At 36.5% G+C, this 22241-nt stretch overlaps 1 protein-coding gene across 1 annotated transcript; it reads left to right on the forward strand.

Moving 5' to 3' along the window:
* The first annotated feature begins 909 nt into the window (after positions 1-909).
* LOC123273948 lies at positions 910-20937 on the forward strand. Its single transcript, XM_044741436.1, has 4 exons — positions 910-1350; positions 1436-1510; positions 19722-20312; positions 20497-20937. Exons 1-4 carry the CDS (start codon positions 1119-1121, stop codon positions 20592-20594), a joined length of 996 nt encoding a protein of 331 aa, XP_044597371.1. The 5' UTR covers positions 910-1118; the 3' UTR covers positions 20595-20937.
* Positions 20938-22241: the final 1304 nt, after the last annotated feature.

A 22241-nucleotide genomic window follows, 5' to 3' on the forward strand; every position in this document is an offset into this window, starting at 1 on the left:
GTCGTCGATCCTCGGTATAAGACGATAACTACTACCTTACGCAGATGTTGTCAGGACACGGCTGCTTCCGAGCCTATCTTCACCGTTTTAAGCACGACGATTCTCCGGAGTGCCCATCCTGCCCAGGTGTCGCTGAAGACGTGGAGCACGTGATCTTTGCATGTCCTCGTTTTAACCAACAGCGCGATGAATTAGAGAAGATTCTAAAAAAGAGAATTCAACCGGAGACAATAGTAGAAGAAATGCTGTCATCAGAAGCTGTCTGGAACGCCACGAGCACCTTTGCCACTGAAGTGCTTACAGAGTTGCGGTCCATCGAGGGAAAAAGAGCAGAAAACAGAAACTAGAAGGGAGATAGAAATAAAAAACATCTTAGCCACCAGAAGGAAGAGCGGCAGCTAATTCCTCCCCCCGCGAAGAAATGCCTTACGGCGGTACCATGGGGGATCAGAGGATAGAAGAGAAAGGGGTTTAGGGTTTAGTGGGTAGGGGCGCCAGCGTCGAGTTTTAGTATGACGCTGCGTCGAGTCGCCACATATCCAGGCCAAACATCTATGCAGAACATCTATGCAGTACATTTATAAAAAACATCTATGCCTGGAATGCGTAAAGAGCATTCCCCCCCCTTACAAGGAAAAACACACACACATACACACACACACACACACACACACATACATACAGACACGGTGACATCACCGCGGAAATAGTCAGGAAAGCTTCCTAGAACCTCAAAATGTCGAAATCTGATGAAAACTCGATTTTCGAAAAACGGGGTGAAAACAATAACTTCCCGATTTTTGAAAATTTTCAATTCTCTTAGCGGGAAGTTAAAAAAAAGAATTAAGATAGCGTTGGTATTACTATGATTTGGAAGGAAGTAGAGAGAGTAGTAATCTGACAGCGAAGCTTTCAACATGTTTTCTACCAGCCGAAATTATGAAGGATATGGGACGTGGTTCATGTATGTAACTGCCGTATATGGCGAAAAGGTAATGATTGTCTAAATTATATTATTATTAAAACTGGTTTAGTTTTGTGTAAATTTTTTTTTTTTAATGTAATTTAAATTTTGTTTCTAGGACATACGTCGTGGAGTTCAGCTCTAGCGAGAGCTAATGGGGCCGCTCACTCCTGGGAGAGCCCTATATGTTATTGGAGATCTGGTTTTCTTATTTGGACCTGTTGCTCTGGGGGTCGCTTATGCCGCGACATACTTCTTCTTGTTGGAGTTGCAGGGCCCTACGGCTACGGGGCGGTTTGAAGAGTTCGTTACTCCCAACATTACCGATATAGAGAGGTTGAGGGCGGCAATGATCGAGTTTGAATACAACCGTTTCCGATTCAGAAGTAAGCCTAAACTTGATTTTGTACGCAGTTATTTTACTGAATGTTTTCATTTTTAATTATTCATTTTGGAATTTTATCTTCGTAGGGGATCAGATTTTTGCTGAGCGACGTTTCTTTGGAGGACTGCGTCTGCCAATCGTTCAATTGGAGGAGCGGACAAGTGAGTGTAAGGCATGTAAGAAGAGAAAAGAAAAGTAGTATTCGGCTTGCACAGAGTAGTAATCGCAGTAGGACATAACTTTTAATAAAATAATATATATAGTTGAAATATATATTAGACAGAGGAAAAAAAAAAATTAAAAGTTGAAATAAATAAAAAAAAATTAGGAAAACGGTTGACCCTGAAGGCCATCCCTGCAACTTCCCGCTAATTCCATACTTAGGCGCATAAAATTGCACCAATGACGTTTTTGAGCTCTTCGAGCTCAAAAATACAATTTATGGGTTATTTTGAGCTCTCCAAGCTCAAAGAGATTGTTTTCCTATGCTTTTGAGCTCTTCGAGCCCAAAAGTCTGATAGGGATTTGATGACACTATTTTTTGAATTTTTAAACCGCAATAACTTTTGAATGAATAAACCGATTTTCACGCAATTGGCAGCATTCGACGCAGTTTTTCAAGCCTCACAAAGAATCTCAAACTTTGAATTGATCGCGCTAGGAATTTTGGAGTTATTCTGAAAAAACACTTTATTCGGTTTTCTTTCGTTCACGATATCTCTCGAACGAATCAACCGATTTTGACCGGACTGGTGGCGATCAACGTGGTTTTTTGAGGTAAAAAGCTGATTAGTTTTTGGAATTGAACTATTAAGCCGTTTAAAAGTTATTCCAAAAAAACCACATTTGAAAAAAATTTTTTTTTCAGTTTTTTGAAGATTTCTCAAAATCTATTGATCTGAATCGGTCCAAATAGTTTTCAAAATCTAAGTTTGGTCAAGCCCTTTCGAATGGCACCAACCGCGATGAGATCGGTCAAGCCGTTCACAAGTTATAAGCGGTTCACATACTTTCACACACACACACACACACCTCGGGGCAGAAGAGATACTGCTACCGGGCGCGTCTCCCCGAGCGGATGGGAGAACGCTCGCTGTCCTTGGATGACACTTAATCTCTTAGTTGATGAGGTACAGCGGGTAGGAGCCAAGCAAAATAACCAAACAAAATACGCTCCCGTGGACAAAACTCCCCTTTAATGGGTTGGTCGCACTAACTGACCTAACAAGACGATCGTTCCCTGCTGTGACCCACTGGGAGTGACCGGAACCTCGTGTCGTAGTTTCCGACGATGCAGGCCACGGCTAATGTGAGCTTGCTCTGCCGAGGTGTAAGTTGCAGCAGTGGATCAGGAGCCAGCCACTTCGGGCCTTGATCAGGAAGTACGCAGTGAGTGTTAGAGATCGGAATCTTCACCGCTCCGAGCGAGTCTAGTCCGTCCGTGTATTCCGGGGCTGGCTAAGTGTCGGCTAGGCCTCAGGGAACTGGGGTAGGAGTACTATCTCCGAGGGTACACCCGTTCCTAGTTATGACAACCCGCTCCACTCCGTACGATGCGCTGGTGAATTTAAAAGTATGAGTAAAATTCAGGAAAACAACAATAGTGAAAACGGGCCTCATGCCCAATAAGCAGCGATTGAAGCAAGCGCTGAAATGAACCGGTCGCAAGCGTTTGAACGCCTTGAAAAGCTGACCAGTGAGCTAAATGACTTCATCCAATCTAAGGTCAATATCCACAAGGAGATTAAGACCAAGACGACCAGCGTAGCCAATGCCCTCCAGAGATTCAAGAAACTTGATGAAGAATGGTGTTTAACAGTACGACGCACTTCTCGCACTACACCGGAGAGAAGCATTCAAGCAACTATCGTGAATGAAGAAGCAATAGACACTGGAGCCGAAGGTGACGGTGGATCAGTCGCGGAAGACAGAATCAGAACTAGCAGCAAGTCAACTAAGAGAAAAGATCGATCTTCTCCCGACCCAACGATCTGCCAAGTTGTGAAGAAAAAGGACCTGAAACCAAGCCCTCCGAAAAACACGGCAGTGCAGAACGCCGGAAAAAAAGAGGTGACTGAATGGCAGAAGGTCCAATCCAAGAAGGAGAAGAAGGAGCAAGCGAGAGAGCGGTTACCAAAACAACCGGTGAACAAATCTCGCCCGGAGCCTAAGCGGGAAAAACCGCGAAAATTCACCAAACCAGATGCCTTAATTATTCGACCCGTTGAGAAGGCAAAATATGCCGAGATACTGCGTCGGATTAAAAAAGATGTCCCACCAGATCAGACCCGTGACGTCGTTGACAAGGTCAAAAAGACGAATGATGGGAATATGCTCATTACGCTTTCCAGAAAGACCGCAGACAAAGGACAAGCTTTGCTGAAGACCATCAAGAGCATCCTTAAAGAAGAAGCGCAAGTCATCTGTAAAGGCCCAGAGGAACAGCTTGAAATCCGGGACATTGACGACGAAACAACTAAAGACGATGTCCGGAAAGCCTTACAAGAGGCAGCTGGAAATGACTACGAAATACCTGAAGATGTCATTAAAATTCGTCCGGCCTACAGAGGTACTCAAACTGCTTCGGTACGATTGCCAGCAGCAATAGTGCAGAAGATACTTGGAAAGACAGGCAAAATAAGGATTTGCTGGGTAAATTGCCGTGTCAGAGCAATTAAGACACCATTACGATGCTATAAGTGCTGGCACTTTGGGCACACTACTGCCCAATGTAAAAGCGAAGTCGACCGATCTGGGCTTTGCATCAAATGTGGGCAAACAGGTCATCAAGCTGCTCAATGCCAAAATAAAGTGAAATGTGCGTTATGTGCGGAAAAACCTGGCTCTCAGGACACTGCTCACCGGTCTGATTCTGGCCGATGTCCAGTCACCCAAGAAGCACTCCAGAAGCTGACAAATAAACGAACATGAGGATACTGCAGCTTAACATCAATCACTGCGAAGCTGCGCATGACCTGCTTATGCAGACAGTACGGGAATTAAAGCTCGACGTTGTGCTTTTATCGGAGCCATATAAACATTTAGCTGGACAACCTTGGGAGACGGATATCACCACGAAGGCTGTGATCTGGGCTTGTGGTAGGCTCCCTTTCCAGAGTGTGGCTACCAATGGCAGCGCTGGCTTTGTAGCAGCATCAGTAGATGGCATCCGTTTTTACAGCTGCTACGCACCACCTAGCCTCTCAATTGCTGAGTTTACTGACTTCTTGGATCGACTGACCGAGGACGCGAAGCAACATCATCCAGTGGCGATAGCCGGGGACTTTAACGCCTGGGCAGTGGACTGGGGCAGTAAGCAGACTAATGCACGAGGAAGAGAGCTGCTAGAAGCTCTTTCTACACTAGATGTAGTCTTGCTCAACAGTGGTGACACGCCGACCTACACCAAAGGTGACGCAAGATCGATTGTAGACGTCACTTTTGTCAGTACCAGCCTTGCTAAAGGTAACACTAACTGGAAGGTACTGGACATCTACACTGCCAGTGACCATCATGCGATACTCTGGGAAACGTCAAACGACCAGAACCTCCGGGGGCCTATCAAGCAATTTAACACCGTCGGTTGGAAGGTGAAATCTCTTGACCCAGAAGTATTGCTAACAGCCCTCGATAGTGATCCGATAGAGACTGGATGTGCAGAAGAACATACTAAGGCTCTGATGATGCGAGTAACACAAGCTTGTGATGCCAGTATGCCTCGCAAACGTGTTATGAATTCAAGACCTGCGGTACACTGGTAGAATAATCATATCAGCAACCTCCGTAAAGAGTGTCATCGAAAGAGAAGAATATCACAGCGTGGCTATCAACGACCTTACTCTGCAGTGCTGATCGCAGAGTACAAAAAAGCTCGTCGTGAACTTAATAAGGCCATAAAAGAGGGCAAAAGAAGATGCTGGAAAGAGCTCATATACAAGGTCGACAAAGACGTGTGGGGTCGGCCGTATAAGGTGGTCATGACGCACCTGAAGAAACAACAAATGCCGTCACCTACGTGTCCCCAACTCCTTCAGAAAATCGTCACTGCGCTGTTTCCACAGCAACACAGTCTCAATTATCAGTCAACGCAAGATGAACTGGACGACATTCCACCTGTCACTGAAGAAGAATTGTTGGAGGCCTGTAATCGGGTAGGAAATAATAAAGCGCCGGGATTGGACGGAATCCCTAATATAGCCTTGAAAACCATCATAAAGGCAGCACCAACATTATTTCTAGACGCTTACAACGCATGCCTCAAGGAGGAGACTTTTCCTCGTCAGTGGAAACAGCAACGGTTAGTACTTTTACCTGAACGAAAGAAACCGTCAGAAGACCCGTCATCTTACCGACCACTCTGCATGCTAGATACGGCGGGAAAGATATTTGAGCGTATCATCCATCAGCGAATAGGTGCAGTAGTCGACCCACTCTTGGCAGACAACCAAGATGCATTCGCGAAAGGCCGATCACCCCTGGACGCGATCAACCTGGTTGTTAATACGGCCAAAGAGGCAATCGCAGGAACTAGATGGAAGGGTGGAACGAAGAAGTACTGCCTGGTGGCTGCCTTGGACATCAAAAATGCTTTCAATTCCGCTAATTGGGACTGCATCATGCAAGCTCTCAACGAGAAGAACGTGCCAACATATCTTCGCAGACTAGTGATTAGCTATTTTACAGATAGAGTGCTGAAATACGATACAAAGAATGGTCCAAAAGAGTATGATATAACCGGTGGTGTGCCACAGGGCTCTGTTCTTGGTCCACTACTGTGGAATATCATGTATGACGGGCTCCTGCGACTGAAGCTTCCAAGATGTGTCAAACTGGTAGCGTATGCGGATGATGTTGCCGCAGGGATCGTCGCCAAACACCTCGACGAGATTCAACATCTGTTTGACATCACTTTTGAGAAGATCAACCAGTGGATGGATACAGTGAACCTACAACTGGCCAAGCAGAAGACCGAAGCAGTGCTTATTACCAGCCGAAAAGAAGTTGAAACAATTAAGATTAATGTCGGTGACCGAGAAATCACATCACAACCATTTATCCGTTATCTGGGAGTGATGCTGGATGCACGACTCAACTTCAAACAGCAGGTGGAACATGTCAGTGCCAAAGCGTCAGTAGTGAGGGCTAGTCTCGCACGGCTGATGCCTAACATCGGAGGCCCAATGCAGAGCAGGAGGCTACTATTGTCATCAGTAGTCACATCAGTGCTCACTTACGGAATATCCATTTGGGCTGATGCACTGGAAACCCAAGAATCATGGAGAAAAGCTGGACCAATATACCGACTGAGTGCCCTACGAGTAGCTAGTGCCTTCCGCACTATATCAGAAGAAGCAGTGTGCGTCATTGCTGGAACCCTACCTCTTAGAGTTCTAGCAGAGGAAAGACGGGCCCTTTACCAACGAAAAAGGTCAACTGCACTGAGCCCGGAAGAACTTAGAATTGAAGAACGGCAGAAGAGCATAGGCCGATGGCAACTACAATGGGATGCTGCAGAGAAGGGTAGGTGGACGCACCGTCTCATACGTCGGGTCGACATTTGGCTTAACCGGAATCACGGTGAGGTCAATTACTATCTTACGCAGATGTTGTCGGGACATGGGTGTTTTCGAGAGTATCTACACCGCTTTAAGCACGATGACTCTTCGGAGTGCCCGTCCTGCCCAGGAGCTGCTGAAGACGCGGAGCACGTCTTCTTTGTATGTCCTCGTTTCGATCCACAGCGTGAAGAACTGGAGAGGATCCTGAACCAGAGAATGCAACCAGATTCACTAGTAGAAGCAATGTTGTCATCAGAAGCTGCCTGGAACGCTACCAACACGTTTGCAACAGAAGTCCTTAAAGACTTGCGTTCCACCGAAAGAAAAAGAGCAAATAGCAGAAGATAGAAGGAAGATAGTTAACACCTTAGCCACCAGAAGGAAGAGCAGTAGCTAGATCCTCCCTTCACGAAGTAATGCCTGACGGCGGTTTCCATGAGGGATTAGAGGAAAGAAGGAAAAGGGGTTTAGGGTTTAGTGGGTAGGGGCGTTAGTGTCGAGTTAGTATGACGCTGCGTCGAGTCGCCACATATCCAGGCCAAACAGCTATGCCTAGAATCCGTAAAAAGGATTCCCCCCTACAAAACACACACACACACACACACACACACACACACACATACAGACACCGTGACAACCTCGCGGGGATAGTCAGGGAAGCTTCCTGTGACCTTCAAACGTCGAGATCTGATGAAAACTTGGTTTTTGCAAAACGGGGTGAAAACAATAACTTCCCGATTTTTGAAAATCTTCGATTTTCGTAGCGGGAAGTTAAAAAAAAAAGAAAAAAAAATTTGTACTTATTTAGTTGAAATTTTCCCTCTCTTTCTCTTGAATTTTTTTTTTTTTATTATTATTAGTTTAGTCATATAAGTATTATTATTGATTTGGTTTTAGTGATTAGGTTATATATAAGCAAGGCTAACTAGAGACGTTTGTGTGATACTGATGCAGGAGTAGGAGACTTAGTTGTTTGTGTAAGTGGGCGTGATTAGGAAAGAGGAGGTCTCATTTCATGCAGTAAGTGGTAATGAAGCTCGCTAGTTTGGCTGCCGTCTTTAATTAATACCGACTAATTAATTATGGTAATGAGTTTGCTGTTGTTAAAACAGTACTCTCATTGATGGATCATGTTAGATCTTTTTCATGATCTAACAGCCGCCAGATGACTATCCTTGTGCTATTATTAAACATGAAACGATAAACCATTTATGATTATAATATCTAAAATATAGATATGTAATTATATGTTATCTAGAAGAAGAAAAAAAAAAAAATTTTAATTATTGGAGAGAAGGAACATAAGAACTGAGAAAAATTTGAGAGTTGAAAATCGAAAATTTTTCTTTTTATATTTTTTTTTTAAATTTGAGAGCTGAAAATCGAAAATTTTTGTTCTAATAAATTTTGAAAATTAAAAAAAAATTTTTGAGAGTTGAAAATTGAAAATTTTCGTATTATTAGTTAAGATATCTTCTTTCCTTCTCTCAGAACTAATTCTAAAATACACAGAATACCCGACTAGAAATTTTAATGTAAGACCTATTGGGCCCGCATTGGGTTTCCTAATAGGGACCCCACATGGGGATGTCACGCAAAGTCCTATGCGGCCCTCATTGGGCAATCCCTTTTAGGTCCCAAGGGGGAAATCCCTATCAGAACCCAATCTAAATTTTGAAAGAAAAAATATTATGATTTTCGAAAAGATTAAAAATAATTTGGGGTCAGATACTCATATTATATTAGATCCCATTAGTAAATTTAATTTGAATTGAAATGAAATCGTTGATCGAAAAAATCCTTGTCGTGAGTTGGGCTCGAACTTGCATCCTCTGGGTCCTCAGTCCTTGACGTTACCGCTGGTCCAAGCGGGAGTGCTGATGAGGATAGTTCCTATCTCGTTTACATGAACTTTACTGGTTGACTGAGACATTATTCATGTTATGCTCAAGCTTTAAAAAATTGAAAAATAAAAAAAAAAAATTTACCGAAAAATGTAAAAAAATTGAAAAAATAAAATTCCTTATAACTGTCCGATTTAATTTGGAATCCCCCTTATACTAACACAAAAAATTTTTTTTTGAAAATTAAAATTTTTTTGAAATGCAAGTTAATTTTTAAAATTTTATTGTATAGATAAAAATTTAATTATGAAAAAGTTTAATTTTTTTTACAATATAAATTCTTTTGCAAATGTGAATCCTCAAAAGTTGGATATTTTTCAAAAATTGAATTTTCACATACTGACAATAAAAATTATCTTCAATTAAAAGTTTTTTTTATACTAAGAAGTAAAAATTCTGAGTATGAATCTTGTTTCAGCAACATCAAAATGTATTTGTAACAATACTTTTCCCCAAAATTTAACTAAATTCGACCGATGGCGGAGATATCGGCTGGGTAAGGTATTTTACGCTCGCCCTTTTAAATATATAATAAATTAACCCGGAAACCCCTCAGGCTGGGTTAGTGCACATTTGGACGCCAGGTAATTTTTATGAAAAATTACCAAAAATAATAACAATTCCAGGGGCCGCGCTGGACGATCAATCAACGATTCGAGTTAATGCGGATGAAAAGCGCAGGTTGCAGTACAATTAAAATAAAATTAGGGTAAAATACCGAGTAATAAACAATAAGTAATTAAATCTATGTAATATTCCGAAAGATCCTGCTAAAATAAAGGACGGATGACAGGGAAGTAATCCGGGAAGTAACTTACATAAAATAAATCATTAATGAATCAGAAAATATTAACAAAAATAAATTATTTATTTATAAACTGTGTTACTTAAAACCAAATTTGCTTTCCAAATAACAGAATAAATCCTTTATGGAACAAATATAATAGATTTCAAACAATTAAACCAATATAAACGATAATTTTAGATATTAGCTTTTCAATATTATTTACAAACGTAATAATAATTAATGTAAGTGTAAAGCTTTAATTAGTAATTACTGGCCATTTCAGGGACCCACATGAGGCTTTCGGGATAGGTACAAGTATTCCCTTAAAATAACCCTTACTCGCTACGGGATCGACCCGATAAATCGATAGTGAATTTAATTAAACAATAAAAGAACAAATTATTTAAGCCAGGAGACAGCGGTGTGCGGATATTAATCAATCTCAACTTGTGAGTACTCACCAAAAAGGAAACTCAACCCAAGGCACCAAATCCACACTCCTTACAATAGCGGAGGTCCCGCGTGTGTAACTCACACCAAGCGGGCCACCGCGTGTCTGCCCAATTTTTGTCACCGTAAACCGTTCGAGGCCTCGTGTTCAACAGCAAGGGCCTCTCTAGCCATTTTCCCTAATTCAATGAACTCTTTGCTCGCGATCGATATTGTAGGGCCTCACCCGTGCGAGTAAAGGCTATGATTTATCACTCATAGTAAAATTAGGTACTGTATGACAATGATTTACGGCAATGCATACAAATAATAATAATAATAATAATAATAATAATAAATTATAAATAATTCATTATAAATGTCTGAAATAAAGATAAAATTAATTCTTAAATTATTAACAATAATATTAGAAATTTCAAATATAAATAATACTAATAGTAATAAATTCAATGAATAAATTAATAAATAAATATAAAATAATGAATTCAGAGACACACCGAGTGTGGATCTGTTGCCAAATTTAGGCGCAAGGAGGGACGCACAAAGGGAATAAAAACCCTGTGACATATTTCAGTCTAAGAACTCACACAGAAAGGAAAATTCCTTTACTGGAGAACAAAATTCTTGGTTTAAGAAAATTTTCGGATGCCTGAAGAAAGACCGAAGTTGTGTTGGCTGAAGTAAAAATTTTTCTTGAAATTTTATTCTTGGTGGAAGTAGTTTTTTCTTAATTCAATTTATCATATATACTTGATACAATAAATTTTTATATTTGATCAAGATTTTTAGATACTTTAGGGAAGCAGCGCCACCTACTTCAGCTGAGAAAAAAATTTTCTCACCTTGAGAAAATTTTTCTCTTAAATATTTGATACCGATTTTGTATTATTTTAGCGTGCAATTATACATTTGGAATAAAAAAAATGATTCAATATTATTTGATCTTCCCATTTGACATGTTGATCAATAAAAATATTAATGAAAATTTACTTCTATCGAGATATTTAATTTTTTGGAGCAAGAGAGAAATTTCGTCAAGATAAGAAAATTTACTTCTTCCAAGAACTAAATTTTTTCGAGCAAGAGGCTGAATTTTCTCAAAACAACAAGATTTTCTTAACTTAAATAAATTTTCTTGGATCAAGATACTTATTTCTTTAATAAGCAAGAAAATTAATTTTATTGGAATAAGTGAAATTTCTTGTGCCAAAAAAAATTTTTTTTTTCGCTCAAGAAAATAATTAGGAAGAAAAATATTTTCTTGGCTCAAGTGAACCTTTTTTTTCTGTGGAGTACTTGAATTTAATCTGGAATTGATCCCAAATTAATCTAAAATAATTCCGCTAAAAAAACTTCGGATTCACTCTACACGTAAATTGTTTAATTACTTTACACCAAAACTCCGAGTAATGGGATTAAATTTTAATTTGGATTTAGATTTACTCCGAATTCATTCCGATTTTTTACAATGTATTTTTAATCTCGTAAAATTAAATTTTTCAAAATATAAGGTTATGTAAAATTTGATGAAGCTAAAATTTGTAGTTTTTATTTATCAATGTTAGATGATTTTTTTTCCTAATTCTTTTCTATACTTATCGGCTAATTTTTATCTTTATTTCTAATTAATTTACAATGAATATATGTTAATAATATAAGCTCACAGATCTTTGGGTGATTGATTTTTTATATAAATAAACGATTGTCTAAATTTAAAGATTATTTCTTCATGCATCTACTCTCAGGTTGGGTTATCCCAATTGGATCCTACTACGAGCCCAGTTAGGAAAACCCATCAATGCCTTATTTACATTACGTTGGGAAAATTCTCTTTGGTCCCACACCGATCCCACTCGGGGAAACTTAGCAATTTTATTATTATTTTTCGTTGGGTTATCCCTCTTAGATCCCACACAGATCCCACTGGGGAAAATTTAGAAATTGGATTTTTTTTTTCCGTTGGGTTATCCCTCTTAGGTCCCACTCAGGACTCTATTGGGAGAAACTGAATAAAAATTTTTAATTTTACGTTGGGATTTCCCATTTAGGTCCCATGCAGGGCCCTATCGGGAAAAACTGAATAAAAATTTTTATTTTTACGTTGGGATTGCCCGATTAGGGGCTAATTAGGCCCTTATAGGGATTTCCCAATTGGGCGTGCCTCATCGGGACCCAATCAGGTCCAGATGTATACGCTGGGTAATCCCAAAGTAATTTCTAGTCGGGTACTAGTAAGATTTATCAAAATAACTATAAAGATGTAAATATATATAAAAAAAAAAAATTTTTAATTATTTTTACGCTCATTCGTAGTTTGCGAGGCGAACTTATACAAAGTTGGCGTGAATAAAGTTGACAATAGAAAAAATTAAATTTTTTGCTAATTTTGGAATTTTGTTACAAAAAATTAAATAATCTTCATTTTTATTTTTTTGGTAAACGACAGAAATGTTGAAAAATTTCAAGATCTATGTTACAATTTTGTTCTTGCAGTTTTTTTATTAATTTGTGTGTTTTAATATTAATTATGAGTGAGAAATTATAATGATTTAAAAAAAATTTTTAGTGTAGGGAAATATAGTGGTAATAAATAAAAAAAATGAATCTAAATAACATTATGAGGTAGTATTTATCAATTTCTTACGTTTTACGGTATAAAAATGGCTGTAAATTCATTAAATATTGGTTGAATAACTTTTTTTTTTAGTCAGTCCTTTTTTTCTTCCTACTTTTGGCGGTTTGCTCGAAAAATTAAAAAAAAATATATTGTTTTTAAAAACTGTACTTTGACGACTCCTACCGGTGAACCAGTGCGAGTTACACAAAAAAACTCGGAAGCTATTTTAAAGAACGTGAAATTCCCCACAAGGTCCATCAAATCGATTTGCAATATTGTAAAAGCCGGGTAAGCATTAGAAATTTGAAAAAAAAAAAATTTTTTTACATGCATTTTAAATGGTAAAACTTTAAATTTTTATTGTAAGTACTTAAAATTATTATTAAGAGCTCAAACTTGGTAAGAATTTTTAACTTCCCGCTACGAAAATCGAAGATTTTCAAAAATCGGGAAGTTATTGTTTTCACCCCGTTTTGCAAAAATCGAGTTTTCATCAGATCTCGACGTTTGAAGGTCACAGGAAGCTTCCCTGACTATCCCCGCGAGGTTGTCACGGCGTCTGTATGTATGTGTGTGTGTGTGTGTGTGTGTGTGTGTGTGTGTGAAAGTATGTGAACCGCTTATAACTTTTGAACGGCTTGACCGATTTCATCGCGGTTGGTGCCATTCGAAAGGGCTTGACCAAAATTAGATTTTAAAAACTATTTGGACCGATTCAGATCAATAGATTTTGAGAAATCTTCAAAAAACTGAAAAAAAAAATTTTTTCAAATGTGGTTTTTTTGGAATAACTTTTAAACGGCTTAATAGTTCAATTCCAAAAACGAATCAGCTCTTAACCTCAAAAAACCACGTCGATCGCCACCAGTCCGGTCAAAATCGGTTGATTCATTCGAGAGATATCGTGAACGAAAGAAAACCGAAAAAAGTGTTTTTTCGGAATAACTCCAAAATTCCTAGCGCGATCAATTCAAAATTTGAGATTCTTTGTGAGGCTTGAAAAACTGCGTCAAATACTTCTAACCGCGTAAAAATCGGTTTATTCATTCAAAAGTTATTGTGGTTTAAAAATTCAAAAAATAGTGTCTTATCAAATCTCTATCAGACTTTTGAGCTCGAGGAGCTTTAAAGGATAGGAAAGCAATCTCTTCGAGCTCGGAGAACTCAAAATAACCCATAAATTGTATTTTTGAGCTCGAAGAGCTCAAAAACGTCATTGGTGCAATTTTAAGCGCCTAAGGATGAAATTAGCGGGAAGTTGCAGGGATGGCCTTCAGGGTCAACCGTTTTCCTAATTTTTTTTTCTATATGTAGATTAATATTTTGCATGAGCACCGAAAAAAAAAATTTTTTTTGCGGAAATGAACCACCCTAATATATATATATATTATATAAAATTCTCGTGTCACAATGTTCGTTCCCATATACTCCTCCGAAACGGCTTGACCGATTCTCATGAAATTTTTTATGCATATTCAGTAAGCCTGAGAATCGGCTACTATCTATTTTTCTAACCTCTAAGTGATAAGGGGTGTTCACCCCAAAAATTTTTTTTTTATTTTTTTGATAAACTTTTTTTTTTTTTATTTTTTTATTATGTGGCCTTAAAAAAATACATACAACTCTAAATTTGCACTTTTTCATCACCAACCCTTGCTTTTTAATAGTCATTTTCATTTTCTATCTCGCTCGATAACATCAATTATTATCACTTGGTAAGTTATCCCCTCCATGTGTCTACCGGTGTCACTTCTCATCCTGTAAACAGCACGGAGTAGGGATGTTACCTCTACAGTTTTCGGCTATTATTAGTGTTTATGCTTCAAGCGTAGTAGTTAAACATTTTTACTATCTCAGTGTAACTTTCATATCAAATATATTCCCGTGTAACTTTATTATTTATTTATTAATAACTAATATTATTGAATATAATTAATTATTAATAACTAATAAAATTATTAATTTTGAGTGTAAATCGCACGATCAGTTAATTAAGTGACTTACATAACCTCTAAAATACTCAACACGTGTCACGAGTTTCCGCAAACAACGGCTATGGAGTTGTAAGTATAAATTATTTTTTACGTTTATTATAAAATCAAAAATTATTCTTTCTTATTTATAACGAAAATATTGTTGGGAATGATGAAAAACGAATTCGGTGAAAGTTAGATTTTTATTACAATTGGGTAGTTTTTTTTGTGTTTACTTATAAGAGCTATAACTTCGACAGAATTTTTTTTTTCACTATTTCTAACAATATGTATTTTCGATATAATTAAGAAACATAAAATTTTTCGCTTTCGTGAAACTATCTAATTTTTATATGTATATTTAATGTAATCAAAGATAAAATAAATGATTAATATAATAATTAAATAATTCAATCAGTTCTATTCATGTGTGTTTTGTATTGTACAGTGAACAATGCCAACAAAACGCAAAGGGGCCAATTTGAGCCGTGGTACAAATAAATCTAGAAGCATTCAAAATAGAACAGCCCAAAGAACCGAAGAACAAGTTCAGGAAGAAAATACTGGAGCGCGTGTAAGAACGGCGCAATTGCGTCAAGAACGATCAGACGATACACAAGCTGAACGCAATGAAGTCATGAGATTAGAACAACGACAATCACACCGTTTTACTGTCAATAGACGCAGAGCGAATGACCAACAACGCCAACAGGCACATCGAGCATTTGTAGCTACATCATTTCTGCGTCTAGCATTCCAGTATGAGTCCGATATTGAATATTATGCTCATTCAAAAGTAGTAATTGGTGCTATGGACAAAGAATGCCCGTATTGTCATGCTTTGAAATTCAAAAATGAACCAGCCGGGATGTGTTGCGCGTCAGGGAAGGTACAACTACCTGTAATTGAAACACCACCGGAACCATTGAACGGTTTGCTTATCGGCACAGATCCAGATTCTAACGTGTTCCTGAAGTCCATTCGAACATTCAACTCATGTTTTCAAATGACATCGTTCGGAGCAACAGAAATAGTTCAAAATACTAATGCAAATTGTCAACAATACAATTCTACATTTAAAATCAGAGGCCAAGTTTATCATAAAATAGGCTCATTGCTGCCAATGCCAAACGAACCACATAAATTTTTACAAATCTACTTTATGGGCGGCAAGGACTCCGGAAGCGCACTAGCCAATCGGGTGGATGCACGTTGTGGCTACAATAACCTTGATTCATTCTTTGCTAGACGCATCGTCAGCGAGCTGGATGCTCTATTGAATGAGCATAATGAATTGTTGAAAATATTCAAATCCCACATGCACAAATTAGAAAGCGATAATCACGCTATTGTTATTAATCCTAATAAAACACCAGCTGGATAACACATTCGTAGATTCAATGCACCTGTTGCTAACGACGTTGCTGGAATCATGGTTGGCGATCGTACAGGTGCACGAGAAATTGTGATTCGTAGGAGAAATAATAATCTTCAGTTTATTGCTGATACACACCATTCATATGACGCTCTCCAATATCCGCTAATCTTCTGGAAGGGACAAGACGGATACAGCATAAATATTAAACAACGAGATCCCGTATCAGGTACTTCATTTATTATGAATTTGATTATTACATTTTTAACAAAACAATTAAATTATTAAACGCAATTAACTTAAATTAATATTTATGAATATATAGCCAGTCCCATGGCTAAGCGGTATAATGCTTGTCATGCTTGCTTGGGACTGGTGAAGCGTGGGTTCGAATCCCGGTGTGAGCTGAAATTTAATTTTCAGTGAACATCGGTGCTCGTAACTCACGCCGGGCTGTACAGGTTTGGGTTTTCGATGGTTTCCTCAAGCCCTGTGCTACCGGTGGGGCACAGGCAAATGCGTGCAGTTTCCCCAAAGTCGGCCCATCGCCGCATTACTCTCCAGGCTGAAAAAGTATGTAATACCGCCAAACTTATTCTGCCAAACTTAATGTACCGATCAGCCTGGAGTCCCCTTCCGGTCTCGGCCGGACCCCCATCGAGATAGAAGTCTGAAAAGCGGGGTAAAAATAAAAAAAAAAAAAATTTATGAATATATTATTACAGGAGCCGAAACAAATAAGAACGTTAGCTCGAAGAATTATTATGCGTATCGATTGATGATTAGACGTGGGCTGGTTAATGTCGTTATACGCTTTCGAGCGCTTTGTCAGCAATTCATGGTCGACATGTACGCGATGATAGAAGGCGAACGACTACGATACTTACGATATAATCAACTCAAGCTACGTGTGGAAGAGTACATTCACTTGCGAGACACTATTGTGAACAACGCTGACGCCGCCGAAATCGGTAACTCTGTAATTCTACCAACATCGTACGTAGGCAGTCCACGTCATATGCAAGAGTATATACAGGATGCTCTGACTTTCGTGCGTGAATATGGGCGACCGTGTTTATTTATCACGTTCACATGTAATCCAAAATGGCCAGAGATTACATCTTTACTGTTGCCTGGCCAAAATGCAATACATTGTCATGACATTACAGCACGTGTGTTTAGAGAAAAGCTGAAGTCATTAATAAATTTTATTACTAAATCACATGTATTCGGTCCCACATATTTCTGACTGTATTCGGTTGAGTGGCTAAAGCGAGGATTACCTCATGCCCACATTTTGGTTTGGTTAATCGACAAAATCCGTCCTGAAGAAATAGATAATATAATTTCTGCAGAAATTCCCGATCCGTCTACTGATCAATTGAGGTTGGATCTCCAATTATTTTGCTTCGTAATTTGAACCTGCCACGGCTATGCAACGGTACGCGATTAGTCATTAAAAATTAATGAAAAACGTTATCCAAGGCACCATTTTAAATGGCAAGTTTCGAGGTGAAAATATATTAATACCACGAATACCTATTATACCCACAGATGTGCCAATTCAATTTAAGCGTATTCAATTTCCGATAAGATTGGCATTTGCAATGACTATTAATAAATCCAAAGGCCAAACAATGTCTGTTTGTGGCTTAGATTTGAGCACACTATGTTTTTCACACGGACAATTATACGTTGCATGCTCTCGAGTGGGGAAACCATCAAGTTTGTGTGTATTAGCTAAAGACGGGCTAACAAAAAATATTGTTCACGCTGCAGGATTAAGATATTAATATTATGTTATTAATTAATTATATAAATAATTATTACTTTTAATAAATAAAAACAATCAATGTTTGGTGTTTTGTTATTTTTAAACAACATTCCCTCATCGTTCACAGCGCTCCAGGCCTTTTCACTCATATTCCACATCCTTATACACTTCCAATAAGTTAGTAATTTTTTTCTACAGTAGAAATTCTCTAGAAATTATTCACATGGCAAAACAACGTTTGCTGAGTCAGCTAGTATATATATATATATATATATATATATATATATATATATATATATATATATATATATATATATATATATATATATATATATATATATATATATATATTAGGGTGGGTCAAAAAAAACTTTTATTTTTTTTTTTTGATTTCATACACAAAAACTTGTTCCTAGGCACCTTTAGAAAGTATTCACCTAGTATGGGCTCTTAATATTAATGGGAACATTATCCTCATCATAGTTTTATATTTTCAACTTAGTTTGATATTAAAATGGTCATATCTCTATCACCAATAGCTTATTAAGCCCGTACCATCGTCAATATTTATAGCAAATTAAATGCTCTACAAAAATGGTCTCTTACACTTCTTCGATAAATCTTACCATTTAAAAGATATTTAAGGTCAAAAATTAAAGAATTAAAAAAAAATAACTTTTTTTTCTGAATTTTGTTACTGACTGAGTAATAATTATTATCGAATAAGCTGCATTGATTATTGTAGGAAATTTAACGCTCTACAAAAATGGTCTCTTATACTTTTTCGATTACTCGAACCATTTCGAAGATATTCCCATTCGAATTCCAATATGCACTGATATTCATAATTTTTTGATAATTATTTTTAATTTACACATTTAATTTATCAATTTTGACAATATTAATAATAATTTTAGTTTATTTTGATGGAGTGACAGTTTCCGAGTTATATTTTATCCTTTTTTGGAAAGATATTTCTTTTGAATCAATTCCCTAACGATATTTTCTTTTAATAATTTTATTCTTATCACAATTAAGGATCGTAATTCAATATTTCTCAACAGGCTGATTTAAAATGTAACACAATTTTTTTTTCCACAAAATTTATAATTAAATATTTTATTCTTGGGGTTTTAGTTTTAAATATTGGTAGTTCTGTTATTCATTACTTGTCATACTAGCGCCATCTGTGGGTTTATGTCATTTCTATATTTTCTCTTATATTTCTACATTGTGTACAAAGTCTTTGGAGCTTCTGAGTTGTGTCTTCTTGTGTATAACTATAACTAAATAATTAACAGCTATGATTTAATATATTTACAATAATTGTGAATTACCTGATATTTACCTAATATGAATAAAGGAATCCCTTTAATCGGCAAACCGATGCCAAAAAATTCTCGAAGTTAAATTACCTACAGTGAAAGAGGTTATGTGTGTCTTTTTTCATCATCTGAATTTTCTTAAATATTCTGTGAAACAAAGTGCTAAAAATGTAGCTGGTGAGGTTATACAATTATGGAAAAAAAATGACATTCCGACTTCTGGTACTAATAATGTAGTGCAAAGAATCATTCGATGTCATGACAAATGGAAAAGCTTACAAAATAACTTTACACGTAAAAAATCACCAGCACAAAAAAAGAAACAATCAGTATTTCAGAATGGACTAAAAATTTTATTCGATATAGTTGATCAAAAGTCTTTAAAGTTGCTCGATAACCGTATCAAAGATATATATTTGAATCAAAAAAGCGGCACTCGGAAAGAATTTATCCATCACAATATACAAACTCCTACCATAAGTGAAGAGTTGATGGAAGTAGAAAAAACCAGTAAGTCTGACAAATTTTTTATAAAGTAGATAATTCTTCATTGTAATTCGTAATTGTATTGGATAGATTTAAAAAAAAATTAAAACTGTTTTCTTATAGGTCCAAATCAACCTTCATCATCTTGCCCCACGATTATTGCCAGTGAAAAGTCAGTATTGTTGTCGGAGCAATCATTAAGTTTAGCTACTAATTTTGGTTCGGATTTATCGTATGAACCTCCAATGCCGGTTGTAAAAACACCAAAAATTAATGTTTTAACTGCAGAGCTCATTGCTGTACTTGACAGAACTAATGTCAGTAGTAGAAATGCAATGTTTATTATAACTGCTGTTCTGTCAAGTGTTGGCATCAAAGTGGAAGAGACAACTCTTAGTTACAGAACAATTCAACGAGCTCGCATGATAGTACGGAAAGAGATTGCTGTAGGATTGAAAAATGATTTTAAATCACACGATAAGTACGTCATACACTGGGATGGAAAATTACTGCAGGATATTGTTGGATCAAAAAGCGTAGATCGGCTGTCAGTTCTCCTTACGGCATTTGGCGTTGAACAATTACTAGGAGTCCCAAAAATGGACTCTGGATCAGCACAGAATCAAACAACAGCTATTTTGAGGACTTTGGATGAATGGGGTCTTAGTCGCTATGTAAAGGCTACGTGTTTTGACACAACTGCTGTGAACACAGGTAATTATAATTAAAGGTTTATGATGTTTAAGCAATATCAAGATTTTTTCTCGATCCAATTCTTCTTATCCAGTTATGTGTTTAAATTTAGGAACAAATTGATTATATTTTTTCATTAGTTTTTTCTAAATAAGTAATAAAGTTTTTAAATTCTGTTATTTTACATTCTGTTATTACCTTACAGGAATTCATAACGGAACATGTGTAGAAATTGAAAAAGCTCTAGGAAGAGAGTTAATTTACTTGCCATGTCGCCATCATATTTCCATCACATCGATTTGAGTGCTATCAATAAAATCAACAACTTACCGAACTTTTTACCAACTAAAAAGTTTGAAGAACTGCAACTGAACAAGATTTATCAAATCACGGAAATTAAGAAAGTCAACACAAAATATGGACCAAAAATTTTGGGAATTGTGGAAAACGAGTTTTCAATCTTCTTCCCGAATCGAATCAACCGGATGCTCATCGATGATGAAGAGCAGTTAACATCACTGATCGATTTGGCCTCAGCAGGAGAACTTCACTTGAATTATTTCGGAACAGCTTATCACAAGTTTGAATTTCTTATCAAACCTTCATAATCAAGAATAAATTATAAATTACTTCAATTAAATTTATGTTAAAAATGTACTTATATATGTTCTTAAAAATTATACTTTAAAATAAAAAAATATATATATATATACATGAAAAATTAACAGAAAAAAATTTTTTTTTATTATTATTACAAAAAACATAACATTAATTTTTTAATTACTTAAAATTTAATTACTTAAAAATTGAATTTACAATAATCTTGGTCTTTTAATAGTTTTTTTCAATATTGACAACTTTTGTGAACTTGGTATTTCATAACCCCATGGTAAAGTGTCTGTACTATTTTTGAGAAGTTGACGTTTGTCATCTTCCCAACTTAAAGCTAATTTCGTTTGAAGAAGTGTATTAACTTCATGATTTCTACTTTTTATAACATATTCATCTTTTATTACTTTTATATTATCGAATAGACATTGTTTATAATCATCAAACGTTATAGTTCGCAAAGTCGATTTTTTGACACCTTTTGCTCGCATTTTAACAGTATCATCGTTTATTTCTTCATCAGACTCATATGCTTGAGTTTGATCTTCGCCAGATTTATATATTTGAAAAGCGTAAAGTTTTGCTCTTAATCCAACAAATTCCGACATAATTTTACCATTATTTTCGTCTTTCATTAATCCTAAGACTTTTTTATTTACTAACGGAATATTGTAAATATTATTTGGTGGATAGTCAGAGGTATCAAACTTTGCAATATCACGTTTGATGATTTCATATATATTAGGTACAGTAAAGTGATAAATTAGACTATCTGTATCTGTATACATTAATTTAGAATCGTCATTTTTAAAATTTTTCTTTACATAATTATAATGAAAGTCGTATATATAAGTTTTTGACATATCTAAAATACAAAAACCAGCATAGATTGGTTTATTAAAATTAACTTCAGCACATTTCATTTCAATAATAATCATATTTTCATCAAAAACTGTAAGACTATGGAAATTTGGTTTACAAATCATATCAGAAGCACCATATCTACCAGACCATCTTTGTTACTATTCTAATATCTTTTATATTTTCTAACATTTTCCATAGTCTTACCAAAAACTGCATTATTCATTAATTTATAAAATCTCTTCAAATTCATTTTTTGCAGCCTTTCTACAATCAGTATTTTTATCTATATACGGTTTTAACCATGGTGACTCTCTAAACTTTAAAATTCGGTGTACTTTTGTTAATTTTAATCCCAAGTCTAAACATTGTTTCAAATTTCTATAGTGTATTACATACTCTTTTTTATCATACAAAGTAGTTGCTAATTTTGTATGTTTGCTGTCTGGAGGTGAAAAGTGTTCAGAACATAAAGGTAAA

This window comes from Cotesia glomerata, unplaced genomic scaffold (assembly GCF_020080835.1).
Source record: "Cotesia glomerata isolate CgM1 unplaced genomic scaffold, MPM_Cglom_v2.3 scaffold_17, whole genome shotgun sequence".
Lineage (NCBI taxonomy): Eukaryota > Metazoa > Arthropoda > Insecta > Hymenoptera > Braconidae > Cotesia > Cotesia glomerata.

Excerpts from the sequence above, each read along its gene's own strand:
- LOC123273948 (XM_044741436.1), top strand. The coding sequence starts at position 1,119 with ATGGGGCCGCTCACTCCTGGGAGAGCCCTATATGTTATTGGAGATCTG. Across the intron at positions 1,351-1,435 it reads CAACCGTTTCCGATTCAGAA|GGGATCAGATTTTTGCTGAG; the intron begins GTAAGCCTAAAC and ends TTATCTTCGTAG. Across the intron at positions 20,313-20,496 it reads CACAACTGCTGTGAACACAG|GAATTCATAACGGAACATGT; the intron begins GTAATTATAATT and ends ATTACCTTACAG.